The 15,684-nt window shown below is 37.0% G+C and overlaps 3 protein-coding genes and 1 long non-coding RNA gene across 4 annotated transcripts; 2 read left to right on the forward strand and 2 right to left on the reverse strand.

Annotated features, from left to right (window-relative positions):
- The first annotated feature begins 1,068 nt into the window (after positions 1 to 1,068).
- LOC104234030 (probable WRKY transcription factor 27) lies at positions 1,069 to 1,884 on the forward strand. The gene has a single exon (XM_009787519.2). The coding sequence runs from the start codon at positions 1,069 to 1,071 to the stop codon at positions 1,882 to 1,884; it is 816 nt and encodes a 271-aa protein (XP_009785821.2).
- A 1,602-nt stretch (positions 1,885 to 3,486) lies between these two features.
- Positions 3,487 to 5,324, reverse strand: LOC104234027 (protein yippee-like At4g27745). The gene is made up of 4 exons (XM_009787517.2): positions 5,165 to 5,324; positions 4,722 to 4,867; positions 4,443 to 4,600; positions 3,487 to 3,882 (listed from the first exon to the last, which is right to left on the reverse strand). The coding sequence occupies exons 3-4, from the start codon at positions 4,533 to 4,535 to the stop codon at positions 3,655 to 3,657; spliced, it is 321 nt and encodes a 106-aa protein (XP_009785819.1). The 5' UTR covers positions 4,536 to 4,600; positions 4,722 to 4,867; positions 5,165 to 5,324; the 3' UTR covers positions 3,487 to 3,654.
- A 1,051-nt stretch (positions 5,325 to 6,375) lies between these two features.
- Positions 6,376 to 7,291, reverse strand: LOC104234028 (uncharacterized). Its single transcript, XR_011405882.1, has 2 exons — positions 7,140 to 7,291; positions 6,376 to 6,758 (listed from the first exon to the last, which is right to left on the reverse strand). It is a non-coding gene; the product is annotated as an uncharacterized lncRNA (long non-coding RNA).
- Positions 7,292 to 9,094: 1,803 nt separating this feature from the next.
- Positions 9,095 to 15,199, forward strand: LOC138888158 (uncharacterized). Its single transcript, XM_070169974.1, has 7 exons — positions 9,095 to 9,869; positions 10,127 to 10,149; positions 10,312 to 10,517; positions 11,212 to 11,476; positions 11,737 to 11,820; positions 11,923 to 12,163; positions 14,604 to 15,199. The coding sequence occupies exons 1-7, from the start codon at positions 9,095 to 9,097 to the stop codon at positions 15,197 to 15,199; spliced, it is 2,190 nt and encodes a 729-aa protein (XP_070026075.1).
- The last annotated feature ends 485 nt before the right edge of the window (positions 15,200 to 15,684 follow it).

Consider the following 15,684-nt stretch of genomic DNA (forward strand, 5'->3'; position numbering starts at 1 on the left):
GCTAAAATTTTTTACGCAAAAGCTCCATGATCCAGTACATTATGCTGGAACTTTTCGTGTTTCAGCTAGGGTGTTTTTGTCCAGATTTTATCTCGGCATAAAACAATGGCTATTTTTCAATGACTTTACAAATGTTGGCTATACTTCAATTACCAATGCGAAAACCAGCTAGCCCATGCTATTTTCACATTATTCTAAGAATCCTTTATCAAAACCAGACATATTTCTGAGTATTATTCTAATACAAAAAATCAGAAAATAGCTAGATTTATAACTGGTAATTGAAAAATAGCCACACTTTCAAAAGTAAACGAAATTTAGAACTTTTTTTATGTAAAGATAAAATCTGAACAAAAGCACAATTAAAAATTCGAAAAAATTTCAGCATAATATATTGGAGTTCGAATTTTTAACATATGAAATTCCAGCATAATGTGCTGGAATTTCTAAATGTACCGGAGTTCTAACATAATATGTAGGAAGTTTATATCCAGGAGCTCCACAATCCAGCATATTATGCTGGAACTTTCCATGTTTCAGCAAAATAATGGCTAATTTTTAATGACTTTGCAAACGCGGACTATTTTCCAATCACCGGTCCAAAAACTGACTAGCTCGTGCTATTTTCACTAACTTAATGGCAATGAATTGGTATTGGTTATATAAGGCTTAGGAATTAACTGAAATAAATCTAAAAGCAATATTACGGAGTATTAATTCAACGCGGATGGGTACTTGTTAGTTGCTACTTCTCAACCTTCGAATTAATTCAGAGGGGCATTTAGTTTAGGTGCATATAAATTGGCTTTTTGGTGCCTCTAACCGCTTGATCAAAAAACACAGAATTTTCAAAAAAGAAAAATCAAATATAATTTACATATAGAAGTATCTAAATTTGTTTCCATAATTATTCAGATTTCCTTACATACATAGTTCAAGAATCGAATCCAATACACTACAATGCAAATCTCCTTGCCGCGTATAGGGAACGGCCCAACCAGTTGGTTTAAACTCCTTATTTTCTATGGAAAACTAAATCCATATATATATATATACAAACCTACATTAATGAAACCTTCCCCTAGAAGAAAGTTTTCAATGGATGAAAACGATTGGGATTTGTGGGCAATTGTGAGGAGTTGCTACAACGTCAACAGAGCTATTCCTGATGACGATGTGAGAAGTTGCAACAACGTTAATACCACTGCTCTTATCGATCACTGCGTCGATCAGGACACTAGCCATGGTAATTCTGCTGCTAACACAAACACACCAACTTTCTTTCCAGAACAAAGAGATTGGTTTGGTGATTTTAGTGACCTGTTCCCCCCAGAGAACGAGCATTGTTTTGGGTTAGATGAAGTTTGTTGCCTTTCCAAGAATGTGAATACCAATTCTAGAATTGAACCCCACAACCCAGAAAACAAAACTGAAACTATTCCAAACACTCCACTTGTTGTAGAACATGAGGAGAAGAACAAGAAGGCAAGAGGTTCAATGCAATTATCAAGAATTGAAGAAGGCAAGGCGTTTTCTTATCGTGGAAAGAGTACAGAAAGATATGAAATATTGACTGAGAAATTGAGTGAGGCAGATCAATGGAGATGGAGAAAGTATGGGATGAAGAGAACGGGTGGTTCGCCCTTTCTCAAGAGCTACTATAGGTGCAATGAAGTTGAAAATTGTCCAGCAAGAAGACATGTTCAGCAAAGTTCAACGGCTGCAAACAAGGTGGTTGTAACTTATAGAGGCCAACACATTCATCACCCTCCTCCTAACCAACACATTGCAATGGTACACACAAGCCAAAATGCTAATGCACCAGTGCAAGACCCTTCTTTTCCCTCTTCTACTTCTGCTTCTACTTCGTTATTATTCAACTAACTGCTAAGTTTTTGCAAGAGATAGAAAGATGGATTTTGTGCCTTAGTAAGTCAATCAGGATAGTTTCTAATTTGATTATTGTGCTTTAATTCTCCTTCCTCACTATCTTTTCTGAGCCGAGGGTCTCCCAGAAACAGCTTCTCTACCTTCTTATGGTAGGGGTAAAGTTTGCGTACACTCTAACCTCCTTAGCCCCCACTAGTGGGATTACATTGGGTTTGTTGTCGTTACTACAGTGCTTTATTACACTGAATGACCCTCAGTTTTGTATTGCATATTGCAAGAAGGCTCTTGCAACTGAAGCAGGATATTCTTCTAATCAGAATTTCTAGTACTATTACTTTCTTATGGTAATTAAGCTTTTTCCTTAACATCTCTATGATTTTTCTAGAATCATTAGTATCTCCTTTGTTCCTAGAAGGAGGATGAAGATGTTAGAATGTCCCACATTGGTTCAGGGAACGGGTTATTGTCTACTAATATAGTTTTAGGCAACCATGTCTCGAGAAGTAACGTTTGGAGTTGAGTTGGACCCCGTGCCATTTTCTTTATAAGGAACTAGTAATAGCTAAACAGATACTCAGAAGCAGGTAAGCTAAATTAACCATACAACACATAAAGCCCAGTCAACCTTTACGTGTTTTTCTATGTTAGCCGGTGCACAGCTATCTGATTTAGCACATCTTTTCTTTCTCAAGGGAATGAAAAATTCATTAGATCTTTGGTTTACTTATGCTATGTAGTCGATAAGAGATGACTGGAAGTCAACAAACTTGAAATTGCACTAAAAATAAAGAGAAACTCATAGTAATGACGAGGCATAAGCCTTACTTATAAGACAGATGTACCAAATGTTATAACTTCTTCATACTTCATTCAAGGACAAAAGTCAGCAATCACAAGAAAACCCTTTTAAAGGGCTCTCGGCTTGAACTTAGGGGCACAAAGGGTGCACTCTCTACCACAAGTATACCCTCCTCCTTCCTCCTCTTCTTATATCTACAACTAACCTCTCACCCGAGTTTTAAAGGCACTGCAGCCAGAGCCAACTCAGTCTTGGATCTACCGGCTTAATGCAGAGTGATTTCACAAAGTGTCACTGTGCAAGGGTGGGATTAAGAGCTTCTAGAAGCTTTGGTAATAGGAAATTTAAATAATCATAGCAAGCCGTCTGGCAGTCTCAACCCTTGGTTTCCTGTGACACCAAGAGAACTGGCTGATGCAGACATAATCAAAAACCTAAAATGTTCCCCTAAGGTTGGCATCTTAACATGCAATCTAGAGCGACCGTGTCCCACAATCAGCTCTGATTCATTGCAGAATTACCCCACAAAGTATCGGGGGCTCTTCAAAAACTATATACTGTTCAACGAGAATTGGGAACAAGGGCGGATCTCGAGTATGATATATGGGTTCCCGGGAACCCAGTAACTTTTGCGTAGATTCTGTATTTTTATTAAATATCTATTTGTGAACCCAGTTATTATTGTATATTAATATGAGATTGAGACAGGAACCCATAAACTTAAAATCCTGGATGCGCCTCTGATCGGGAATACAGATAAATTGAAAAAATGTATAGAAAATTGTTAACTAACAGAGTTGCGTATCAATAAATTTTACTATGAAATAAGAGATGGCAGAAATATTCAATTGAGCATTTGCAATTTTTCAGTTTGGAAAGTTCTGTACAGAGATATATATAGATAGGATAAACATTACTTACATTAAGTACTAGAGATAAAGAATCAATAATGAATTGGTGCCGGTCTACCAATTCTCTTTAACGATTTTAGATTTCTCAAGTATGAATTTCCCTTCCTTGTACTTCTGTGTTTGCTCATAAGCTCGTTCATATTTCCAGCCCAAAACCTCATTGCAATCCCCACAGTATACATCAGCAACAGTATGAAGACCAGTCATGAGATGTCTGTCTTCTTTAGCTCCAACGTTAATATTCATCACATGAGTAAACAGAAAAGCTCTACCATTTCTTCCCTGAAAATCAATATTTGTTTTCTTTGGACGATTCTCAGAAACAAGATGACCACAAATAAACTAACTAGTTAAAAATTATCGGACAGTTCAGCTTAATGTTAAGACTTGACTAATTCTTGAACTAAAAGAAAACAATAATCATTATTCATTACATCCCATGAAGGATGAAGTCAAGAAGTGGTCAAAAGCATCAATAAGAGTGAGCTAATTTCACCTTATTTTTCTTCGTTTCTCATTTAGTTTTTTCCTTAACTACGAGTGAAAGTCATCCTTTACTTTGAGTTCAAGACAAATGAGGGATTTAGTTAATAAAACTCATCTGAAAACACTGGTTTTAAGCTAATGAAAATTGGGAACTAGTACTGAGTAATAAGAGATCAGCACAAAGTTTGACCTCTACTCATTCCGAACAGGTGCAAGCATAATAAATAACTTTGATGTTCGCATGAAAATAATATTATTGCGACGTAAACCACCATATACAAAACACTAACAGAAAAGTACAGTATTTAGACATGAGAATAACTAAAAGTTAACAAGGCACATACGGAATCAATTACCTGAAACGCCTTAGAGACTATATCATCATGAAGAGAAACATGATTGTGACATTTATAGCAGCTGTACAAGCGAGGTCCGACCAATTCATCCATTCAACAAAAATCCAACGATAAATCCCTCACTGATAACTTACCTCAGAAACCCAAATGACCAAATCCTACAGGAAAAAGTTATACAAGGGAACTCAACAAAGGTAACAACTTTAACAAGAGGAGCAAAAGCTAAAGCATAATCCATCAATCTGCAGAGAGAAAGTAAAGAAAACAACAAAAAATTACCTTAGAAGAAAATGCAGACGACCCAGAATTCTGCTCTACAGGATAATAACAACCCCGGATAGGTTTAACTTGCACGGCCGTGATAATAACTTTTATACGGAATTGGGTGAAAGTATCAATCACGAAACTTGGAAAAAAAAATTAAGCTGCTTTGACAAAGACAGGATTACTTTTCATCAATTAACAATACATAAAATTCAAATTAAAATTTTAGTCAAGTAAAGAAAGCTACAAATTACAACAATTCAATATGTAGGATATGACAAGAATCTGAGCTGTAAAAACCGATACAAAACCATCACTGAGGACAATTAAGTTTGTTAAGAAAAAGCAGAAATGGAAAGAAAATGAGTAAAGGCTTTTTATTCTTTGCTTGGACTCACCTACCAATACGAAAATCAGATACCAAACAACTATTTTAATGCTTTGAATATTATACTAACCTGTTCAGTGCGCACTCATGTTCATACTTGCCATTCTTGATTAGAATTAAAGGGTAAGTTAATTAAGAAGATATGCTCCTGGTTTTGAGTTGATTTTGTTGGAAGAGGGAGAGTTCACTGTTGTATACAGCAGTTGAGTCATATCGTGGCCGCCCTGCCGCCCTCTCATTTTGGGTCGAATCTTTATTGGGCCGAACATTTATTTGATGGGTATGACTCATGAAAAAGGTAAAAATAGTACGGACTAGCCAGTATTCGGACTGGTCATTCAAAAATAGTCAATATTTGTAAAGTCATTAAAAAATAACCATTATTTTACTGTAACACGAAAAATTCCAGCATAATATATTGGAGATCGGTGCACCTGAGTATGAACTTCTAACATATTATGCCGAAACTCCAACACGCGAAAAGTTCCAGTATAATATGTTGGACCGATATATTATACTGGAACTATACTGGAATTCCAGTACACTTATGCTGGAATTTTAGTATATTATACTGGAGTATTTTTCCGGATTTTGAACAGTGTTTTCGTTTAGATTTATCTTTAAATGAAAAATGACAAAAATTTTATTACTTTTAAAACTGTAGCTATTTTTGAATGATCACTTATAAATCTAGCTATTTTTGAATTTCTCTTGTGAAAAAGCCCAACAATGGTCCCATTCTAACGAGTCTCGACTGATGGCGTTTTCTTTCTATTTTAATTATTTTAAAATATTTTCTAGTGTCCCAAATTGATTGTCATATTTTTTTAAAATTTTGAGTTGCTAAAAAATATGTTCACTATTTTTGAAAATTAAAAAGTTCTACAATTTTCAATATTTTTCTTATGTTGAAGATAAATATGTCATATCTAAAAGGAGGAGGGCATCAACTTATAAGATGCAATGTTCTACCCGAAGCCTATTGGTCCACCGAAAGAAACAAGCTGTGTTGATCCATTATCCAATTTTACCAAAACGAAGACCATCATTTTCAGCTATATTTCGGATCTTATACCTCATGGTCCACATATAATTAGACTTCCAAGTCTCCCAAGGTTGCTTAACATGTTAGATTATCCACACTTTTAATGGAAGATATGGCATATAATTGAGTAGACCACAAATATCATCTTATTAACCCTTCCTCATATATTAACAGTAAAACAAACATTCACGCTTCCAAATAATATTAAGACAGTTCTTGTATGATTATGCTTGCAATTAGACAAACTGCTTCTTGTATTATAAAACTTACCCAGTTATTACATATCAGGAGCAATGTAGCATGAAAAAAGAGAGATTAAAACTTAAAAGTAGGTTTTTAACGTCGATATTTACATGGCCAGAAATTTTATTAATTTACAGATGAGTACTGATCATCAATATTCTTTGAGAATTTTGGCAGTCTCGATAATGAAGCGGCCTTCCTTGTACTTTTGGGAGGGATCATAAGCTTTAACATACTTCCAACCCAACTCCTCCCCACACTTGCTGCAGAATATATCAGCAACGCTGAAGTAACCCGTCATTAGTTGTCTATCTTCCTTTTTCCCCACCACTACATTCATTGCATGCTTGAAAAGATATGCTCCTCCTGATTTTGCCTATGTAAATTAATTTATCAATTCAATTGAAATCAATATACAGTTAATAATCTAACCAAAAATAATTGTTTCGATCCAAAAAAAATGACCTTATTTTCCTCGTTAGTTGATTTAAGTAAAATGACGTTTTTCTATATTTAAAATTAATTTAACTTGAACTCTTCATTTTAACTTTGATTACAAATTATTATAAGTATACAAATATTGTGACATATTTAAAATACAAGTTTCAAATTTTTTATAGCCACATAGGTAATTTTCAAACCTATTAGTTTCAAAAATCTTACTTTATTTCTTTTTTTCTTAAATTTTATGTCAAGTCTAACTATAATTTAGGTGATATAAATTAAGACAGAGGAAGTGAAATTTTAGAGTAATTACCACAAAACGTTTAGAGAGAAGATCATCTCGAAGAGCAATCGGATTCCGGCAACTCCTGCAGCTAAACAAAGGGTGGCTGTAGGAAGCGTCCGCCATATTAATTAGTAGTTGAACAAAAAGATGACTAATATAGTACCGTACTAATTTATAAGGGGAAACAAAGAGAGAGAAGGGCTAATTTAGTTGAGTCTGATTATTGTATGTGACGCTTTTATTTATAGGAGTATAGGAAATGGAGGAACAAGTAAGAGGACATGACCAAATGCATAGCTTTATGCTGTGGAAAAGTAGTACTACTATACCTTCGCAAGGAAGATGGCTTTTTCTTGGCAACTGCTCTTGACAAGGATAGAGGATAGGGGTTGGAAACTTTGAGATGGAGACTTTTTTGTCTTTATTTGTGGAAAATGAAGACCTTAATGAATGAATGCTCAACTCCATTGACTTGATTTATTAACTTTATCTGCTTCAGTTTATATAATAAAGAAATATGATATACATTTTAAACATACTATAATTGTCACATAACAAAAAATAAGGAAATAATGTACTATCTCAATTTCAAAATTTCCCGTAATATTAGTGCAGTCACTAACTTTTGCCCTTGAGAAACAGAAGGTGAGCATAAAATTAAAGTCATGGGAAACCTCTCTATGGGATGTGCTCCACCTTCGTAAGCACAATCAGTGCTTTCATTTGGCAAATAGCATCAAAACTAGTCGACAATTCATTACAAAATAAAAATAATGAGAGCAAGGCCTAAATTAACAACTATTTATTTATGGAGAATATTATTTGGCATTATACAATTGTTGACAACCTCTTGAGAGGCCAACTCGTAGCAGCTCGCCCCTTGTCCCAAACAAAGTATACGTATAATGAGTCACTAAACCAATTTTAGAAGTAGGGCAATTATAGAAGGAACAGTGAGAAGAGACACTGACAGTCGACAAAAAAAAGGATGAGCAAGAGATGTGGTAGAAAATGCGCCCCCCCCCCTCCCCCACAAAAAAGAAAAAAAAAAGAAAAAAAGAAAATCAATAGAATGTAACACACAAACAATTTTTCTTCGAACTCTTCTTTTTTTACTCTACCTCTTTCATTCTTTTTTCTTGCCTGATAATGATGGAATTCGATCGCCATTTCACCATTGTAGCTCCTCAATTTTGACAGAAGAACAAGCAAATGAAGAAGAAAGAGATAAGTCAAAGAGTTCGGAGTCTTCGATGTGTTTGGCAAAGTTATCAAACAAAACAATTAAAGGGTTGATTGATAAAGAGCCACATGTTCAAATCGCAACGGGTTGATAAATATTTTGATTGATCAAATCAGAACCATCTGATTAGAATCCAAGGAAGACTAAAGAATGATAAATTCTGGAAGCTTCCCACACGGTAAAAGACTCTACATGTGAGAGGAATAAAAGTTGGTTAGGTTGTTATTTTTGTAGCCAATATAAACAATACACATAGGATAGACATCATTCTTTTTCTTTTCTTTACTAGAGATATAGTTTGTATTTATATACAGTCCCTGCAGAGATTAATTCATTCAATTCAATGAAATACACAGAAAATTTTCTCAAGTCTCGTCTATGATTTTCCAATATGGTATCAGAGCATTAGAGTAGTTCTCTAATTCTTTCTTTTCCAATCTAAGCTTTCATCATTATCATCATGGCACCTTCTTCAACTGTCGATGACACATCTTCAGGAACATCTACAGGAACAACTCTTGTTTCCATTGATACAACTCATCCATATCTTCTTCATGCCTCTGATGCTCCAGGAATGGTTCTAGTCAACACTCCCTTTGATGGACGTGGTTATCCTGGATGGAGGAGATCCATTTTGATCTCCCTTTCAGCAAAAAACAAGCTGGGGTTCATCGATGAGTCTTGTCCAACTCTAGCTCTCACTGCCACTGATTTCAAAACCTAGAGCAGATGTAACGACATGGTTACATCCTGGTTGTTGAACTCTCTCTCCAAGGTAATAGCTGACAGGGTTCTCTACTCAAAGATTACAAAAGACCTTTGGACAGATCTGGAGCATAGGTTTGGTCAACCTAATGGTGCTAAGCTATATCACCCGCAAAAAGAACTTGCAGATTTAGCTCAAGGTTCATTTGACATACCTGGTTACTTCACAAAAATAAAAGGTTTATGGGATGAGCTGGACACTCTCAACAGCAATATGATTTGCTCTTGCGACTATAATTGTGGTGGAAAACAAAAAATGTTTCAATTCAAAGAAAATGAAAGGCTCATTCAATTCCTTATGGGATTGAATGAGACCTATGGACCAACAAAAAGTAATATCCAAATGATTAACCCATTACCAACTGTTAATCATGCCTATTCCCTATTGATACAAGATGAGAACCAAAGAGAGAAACATGTCAACACACACTTCTCAGGAGATGGCTCTTCATTTCTGGCAGGAAGCCCACAACATACTACACAACTATCTTCAGGAAATCAGTTTAGCACACAGCAGAAAAATGGAAATGTTGCTAACAAAGGAAATAATGTCTACAAAGGAAATAGAAATGCTCAGATATGTTCCTATTGTAAGATGACCAATCATACAATTGAAAATTACTATAGACTCATAGATTTCCCAACCAATTTCAAGTTCACAAAGACTAAGAAATTTCAATGTCATGTGAGGGGAAATTCTGCTGCAGCTATGGATCAAACAAAGGGAGCTAACAACAACATCACTGAAGGTCCTTAGTTTGCACAACAATTGTCATCAGAACAATTCACACAGCTGGTTTCTCTCTTAAACCAGATTCAAGTAGGAAAACCTACTAAAGTTAATGCAAACTCAACAGCTGGTATATTCCTTACAAACTCTGTCTTTTATTATTCTTTAGCTAATTCAAATTCAAGTTCCTGGATCATAGATTCTGGAGCATCTGAGCATATGTGCTTTAATTCTGAGTCTTTTCAATTATGTTTCCCCTTTCTACTTCATTACTAGTCAAGCTACCTAATTCTTCAAAGGTAAGAGTCACTCATGCAGGGAATGTTTCTTTTTTTCCAGGGTTAGTTTTAACTAATGTTTTATATATCCCCAATTTCATATATAATCTACTTTTTGTTCATAGACTTTGCCATAGGTTCAAATGTCTCTTAGCATTCACTTCTTTTGGGTGTATTTTGCAGGGCCCTCTCATGAAGAGCCCTCAAGTTTTTAGTAAAGCTCAGGATGGTCTTTATCTTTTGGAGCCTAGTATAACAAAGTCTAGTAGTCACTCTTCAGCAACTGTAGTTCCTTTACCTAAAAAATGTCATTCTCATTCTGTTTCAGTTAGTTTACCTATTTCTGCAAGAACAAAATCTGATGTAAAGTTATGGCATGTAAGACTGAGGTATTTGCCTTTTCAAGCAATGAAATACATCAGTTCTATTTTATTTCTGCCCAATCTTGTTTGTTCTTGTGATATATATCCTTTAGCTAGACAATCTAAGTTGTCTTTCCCAATCAGTCAAATCAAATCTAAAGGCATTTTTGATCTAATACACATTGACACATGGGGGCCTTTTCGTGTTCCTACTTATAATGGTTATAAATATTTTCTCACGATTGTGGATGATTTCAGTCGAGGAACTTGGACCTATTTGCTGAGTACTAAGAGTAATGCCTTTCCAGTTTTAAAATGGTTTCTTAGTATGGTGGAAATAGAGTTTGCTTCAAAGGTTAAAGTTATAAGATCAGATAATGCTTTAGAATTAGGGAAAGGTACATTAGAATCTACATTTCTGAATTCATAGGGCATTTTGCATCAAAGATCATGTGTGGCCACACCTCAGCAGAATGGGGTTGTTGAGAGGAAGCACATGCACCTTTTAGAGATTACTAGAGCATTATTATTTCAATCTAAGCTTCCTATTTGCTACTGGGGAGAATGTATTTTGACTTCTACTTTTCTTATCAATAGATTTCCTTCTAGGGTTCTTCAAGGCAAAACTCCTTATGAAATACTGTTTTCTGAGCCACCCTCTTTATCATTTCCTCAAATCTTTTGGATGTTTGTGTTATGTTTTCACTTTATCTCACAACAGGAGCAAATTTGAGCCTAGGGCAAAGGCTTGTGTCTTCTTAGAATATCCTACAGGGCAAAAGGGATACAAAGTGTTGGATGTGGAAACTAAGAAGGTTTTTGTTTCAAGGGATGTCAAGTTCTGTGAAGACATATTTCCCTTTTCCTCTTCCTCTTCTGACATTGCTTCACTTTTGTTTACCTCCCCTGCTCCCTCAGATAATTCTGCCCCTCCTACTCCATTTTATTCTATTTCTATCTCACACCCAAGCTCACCCCCCTCACCTGTACATTCTCCATTACCTTCACAACCTACTTCCCCACCTACTTCCCATATTTCTCCCATATTTCCTAGTCCCATCTCTCTTCTCCACCATTCACCCAGCCTGTTGGGCTCAGAATATCTCAGAGACCTAATTTAGGTACTAAGCCTGGACATCTAAATCATTATGTTTGCAGTTACGTATACCTCACTGATCTTACCACCTGTTGCCTTGCTACTACATGTACACCTCTTGTTTTTTCTTTTCATGCTCTCTCTACTCAGAGTCAGCATATTCTCACTTCTTCTTCACCTATCATGGAACCTACTAGTTATTCCCAAGCTAGTTCTCATGTAGGATGGAAACAAGTAATGGATGCAGAGAATTAGGCTTTAGAATCTAATAAAACATGGGATGTTGTTCTTCTTCCTCCTGGTAAGAAAGCTTTATCATGCAAGTGGGTCTATAAGGTGAAACAATATGCAGATGGGAGTATTGAGAGGCTTAAAGCTCAACTAGTCATCAGGGGTGACATACAAAGAGAAGGGATCGATTACACTGAGACATTTTCTCCTGTCGTCAAAATGACAACTATCAGGTATCTTCTCTTAGTTGCTGTAAAAAAGGAGTGGACTATTTCTCAATTTGATGTTAGCAATGCATTTCTCCATGGGGACCTGCAGGAAGAAGTTTACATGAAGTTTCGTGCAGGTTTGTCCCCACCTAGTCCTCACCATGTTTGCAAATTAAAGAAATCTGTCACGACCCAATCCCCGAACCCGGTCGTGATGGCGCCTCTCGCGGAAACAAGGCCAGCCAGAACAAAACAGAACACCTCTTTTAAACAGTTAATCATCATAAACAGTAGTAACATATAATATGATATTCATAAATTGCGGAATTTAACGATAATAACACCAGGAACCATCCCGACATAGCCCAAACCGGGGTGTCACAAGTCATGAGCTACTACAAAATCTGCTATAGGTCTACAAAGTACGAAATCTGATACAACAGTCTGAAGAAAACATAAATGATAGAGGATAATGGAGACAAGGGGCTGCGGACGTCAACAGCTACCTCGTAACTCCAAATCACTGCCTAGCCTGGAAGGAATCAGCGCTCAGGTGCGGCCTCTACTATACTTGAATCTGCACACACGGTACAGGGAGTAATGTGAGTACTCCGACTCAGCGAGTAATAATTACAAATAATGGCTGAAAGTATGAAAACACGTAAAAGCACAAAGCAATCCCATATCAAGTAGTAAAATCACTTAAAGCAGTAAATTAGTGAAGAAATCAAATGATATTCCTTTTTAAAACAAGTAAAACAGGTAATTTAACAGGTAATTAACAAGTAGAAATCCGCACCTCGGGCACAGTATCAATCGCTCAACATAGTATCAGCCCTTCGGGCTCACTCTCAGTACAGTATCAGCCCCTCGGGCTACCTCACAATCACTCAGCATAATGGTCAGCCATTGTTACCTGACCAAATTGCATCAAACAGTGTTATTGTTACCACTGTTTCAAATCACATGGGTACTCGCGCTCGTTGTGGGTGTGCAGACTCCGGAGGGGCCCCTTACGGCCCAAGCGCTATATCAAGCCACCTCGTGGCATCATCACTCAGCATATCCTCACATCACTCAAACCACCACATGGCATAAATAGTATCTCAGGCCCTCGGCCTCATATCACTCAGCATATCCTCACATATGGCCCTCGGCCTCACTCAGTCCAGAAATCATCATAAGCCCCTTGGGCATAGTAAAACAGTAGTTCTCAGCCCAAAACATGATGTAGAAATATCATTTAAGTTTCAAATCTGAGTAAAAGTGGCTGAGTTTGTAAAATAGTAGATATCAACAGGACTGAGTTCAAATAATAAGTCAAGCAGTAAGGAAACAGTGATAAAAATCCCCGGAGGTTTCAAATAGTTGGCACGAAGCCCAAATATGGCAATCAGCCAAAATCATAATGATAACAAATGAATTTCAGTCAAATATTCAGTAAAGTCATCAATCGGGATGAACCAAGTCACAATCCCCAGTAGTAAAAGATCCCACGCTCATCATCCAGCGCGTATCTTGCGTCAATATAGCACTACAATGTGCAATCCGGGGTTTCAAACCCTCAGGACATCATTTACAACCATTACTCACCTCGAACTGGCTAATTTTCTAGCTCGCGATGCCTTTGCCCCTCGAATTGGGCTCCACACATGTTGAATCTATCCAAAATCAGAACGAATACATCACAATATGCTAAGGGAACAAAGCCTAAGCGAAAACATTCGAAAAATATCAAAAATCTCGAAATTAGCAAAACCCGAGCCCGGGCCCACGTCTCGGAATCGGGTAAAATTTATATTTTCAGAATCTTCATACCCTCATGAGTCTAACCATACCAAAATTATCCAATTCCGATACCATTTGGTCATTCAAATCATCATTTTACATTAGGATTCAGGCCTAAGAGTTCCAAGAACTCTTAAATTATGCTTTCGATCAAAAGGTCTATCAAATCTCGTCCGAATGACCTAAAATTTTGTACACACATCCCAAATGACACAATGAAGCTACTGCAACTCTCGGAATTCCATTCCGACCCCTATATCAAAATCTCGTCTATCAACCGGAATTTGCCAAAATATCAATTTCGCCAATTCAAGCCTAAATCTTCTCTACAACTCCAAAACCCATTCCGATCGCGCTCCTAAGTCACAAATCACATCCCGAAGCTAACCGAGCTATCAGAACTCACTTATGAGCCTTCTAACATATAAGTCAACATCCAGTTGACTTTTCCAACTTAAGGCTTCTTAAAAGAGACTAAGTGTCTCATTTCTTACCAAATCCTCTCCGAACCCAAACTAATAAACTCGATCACATAAAACATGGATAACAAAGCATAAATAAGCTGAAATGAGGGAAATGGAGCGGTAACTCATGAGACGACTGGCCGGGTCGTCACAAAATCCCTCTATGGTCTGAAACAAGCCTCGAGGCAATGGTATGCACGACTTGCAGGGGCACTTAACTTTAAGGGTTTTTCTTCATCTCTTAATGATTACTCCTTATTTTTCAAGAAGACTAGTGATTTCATTTCTATTGTTGCCGTCTATGTTGATGACATTCTCATAACAGGAAATCATCCTAGTGAACTTTCTGAGCTCAAATCATTTTTGCATTCTGAATTTAAGATTAAGGACCTTGGTCGATTGCACTATTTCTTGGGTATGGAAATTTTAACAAAAAAGGAAGGGCTCATTGTCACTCAAAGGAAATTCACAGAGGAATTACTTACAGAGTTTGATTTCCCTGATCTTCCAATTGTTTCTTCTCCGCTGAATCTCTCCTCCAAACTCACTGCTGATTCTGGACCTCCTTTAGCTAGTGCCACTATTTATCGCAGACTTGTGGGCAAACTCAACTACTTGACTCATACTCACCCTGATCTTTCTTTTGCTATGTTGACTCTCAGTCAATATATGCAAAGTCCATGTCTTGGTCACTTCACTGCTGCTTTAAGGGTACTTCACTATCTTTGTGCAAATCCAAGGCAAGGTGTGTTCTTGAATGCCAAATCTTCCTTTTCTTTGTTAGTTGGGCTACCTGTCGTGACACTCGCCGGTCCATTAGTGGTTTCTTCATCAGTTTGGGTGGATCCTCTATCTCCTGGAAATAAAAAAAACAAGCCTCTATTTCTTTATCCTCTACCGAAGCTGAATATCGATCAATGAGATGACTAGTTGCCGAACTCACTTGTCTCACTCGTCTCCTTATTGATCTATCTCTTCCTCCACCCGTTCCGGTGCCCATTTACTCTGATAGCAAGGCTGTTATACATATTGCCCGGAACCCTGTTTTCCATGAATACACTAAGCATGTTGATCGCGACTGTCATTTTGTACGTCAACAATTCCTCTCTGGACTGATCTCTCTCTCATTTGTGCCTTCACGCTCACAACTTGCCGATTTGTTCACTAAGCCTTTGTCCGGTCCTTCTCACAAATTCATCCTTGGCAAGTTGGGGGTTTCTTCGATTTCCTCCAACTCGAGGGGGGATGATGGAATTCGATCTCCATCTCACCATTGTAGCTCCTCAATTTTGACAGAAGAACAAGCAAATGAAGAAGAAAGAGATAAGTCAAAGAGTTCAGAGTCTTCGATGTGTTTGGCAAAGTTATCAAACAAAACAATTAAAGGGTTGATTGATAAAGAGCCA

This window comes from Nicotiana sylvestris, chromosome 3 (genome assembly GCF_000393655.2).
Source record: "Nicotiana sylvestris chromosome 3, ASM39365v2, whole genome shotgun sequence".
NCBI classification, from domain to species: Eukaryota; Viridiplantae; Streptophyta; class Magnoliopsida; order Solanales; family Solanaceae; genus Nicotiana; species Nicotiana sylvestris.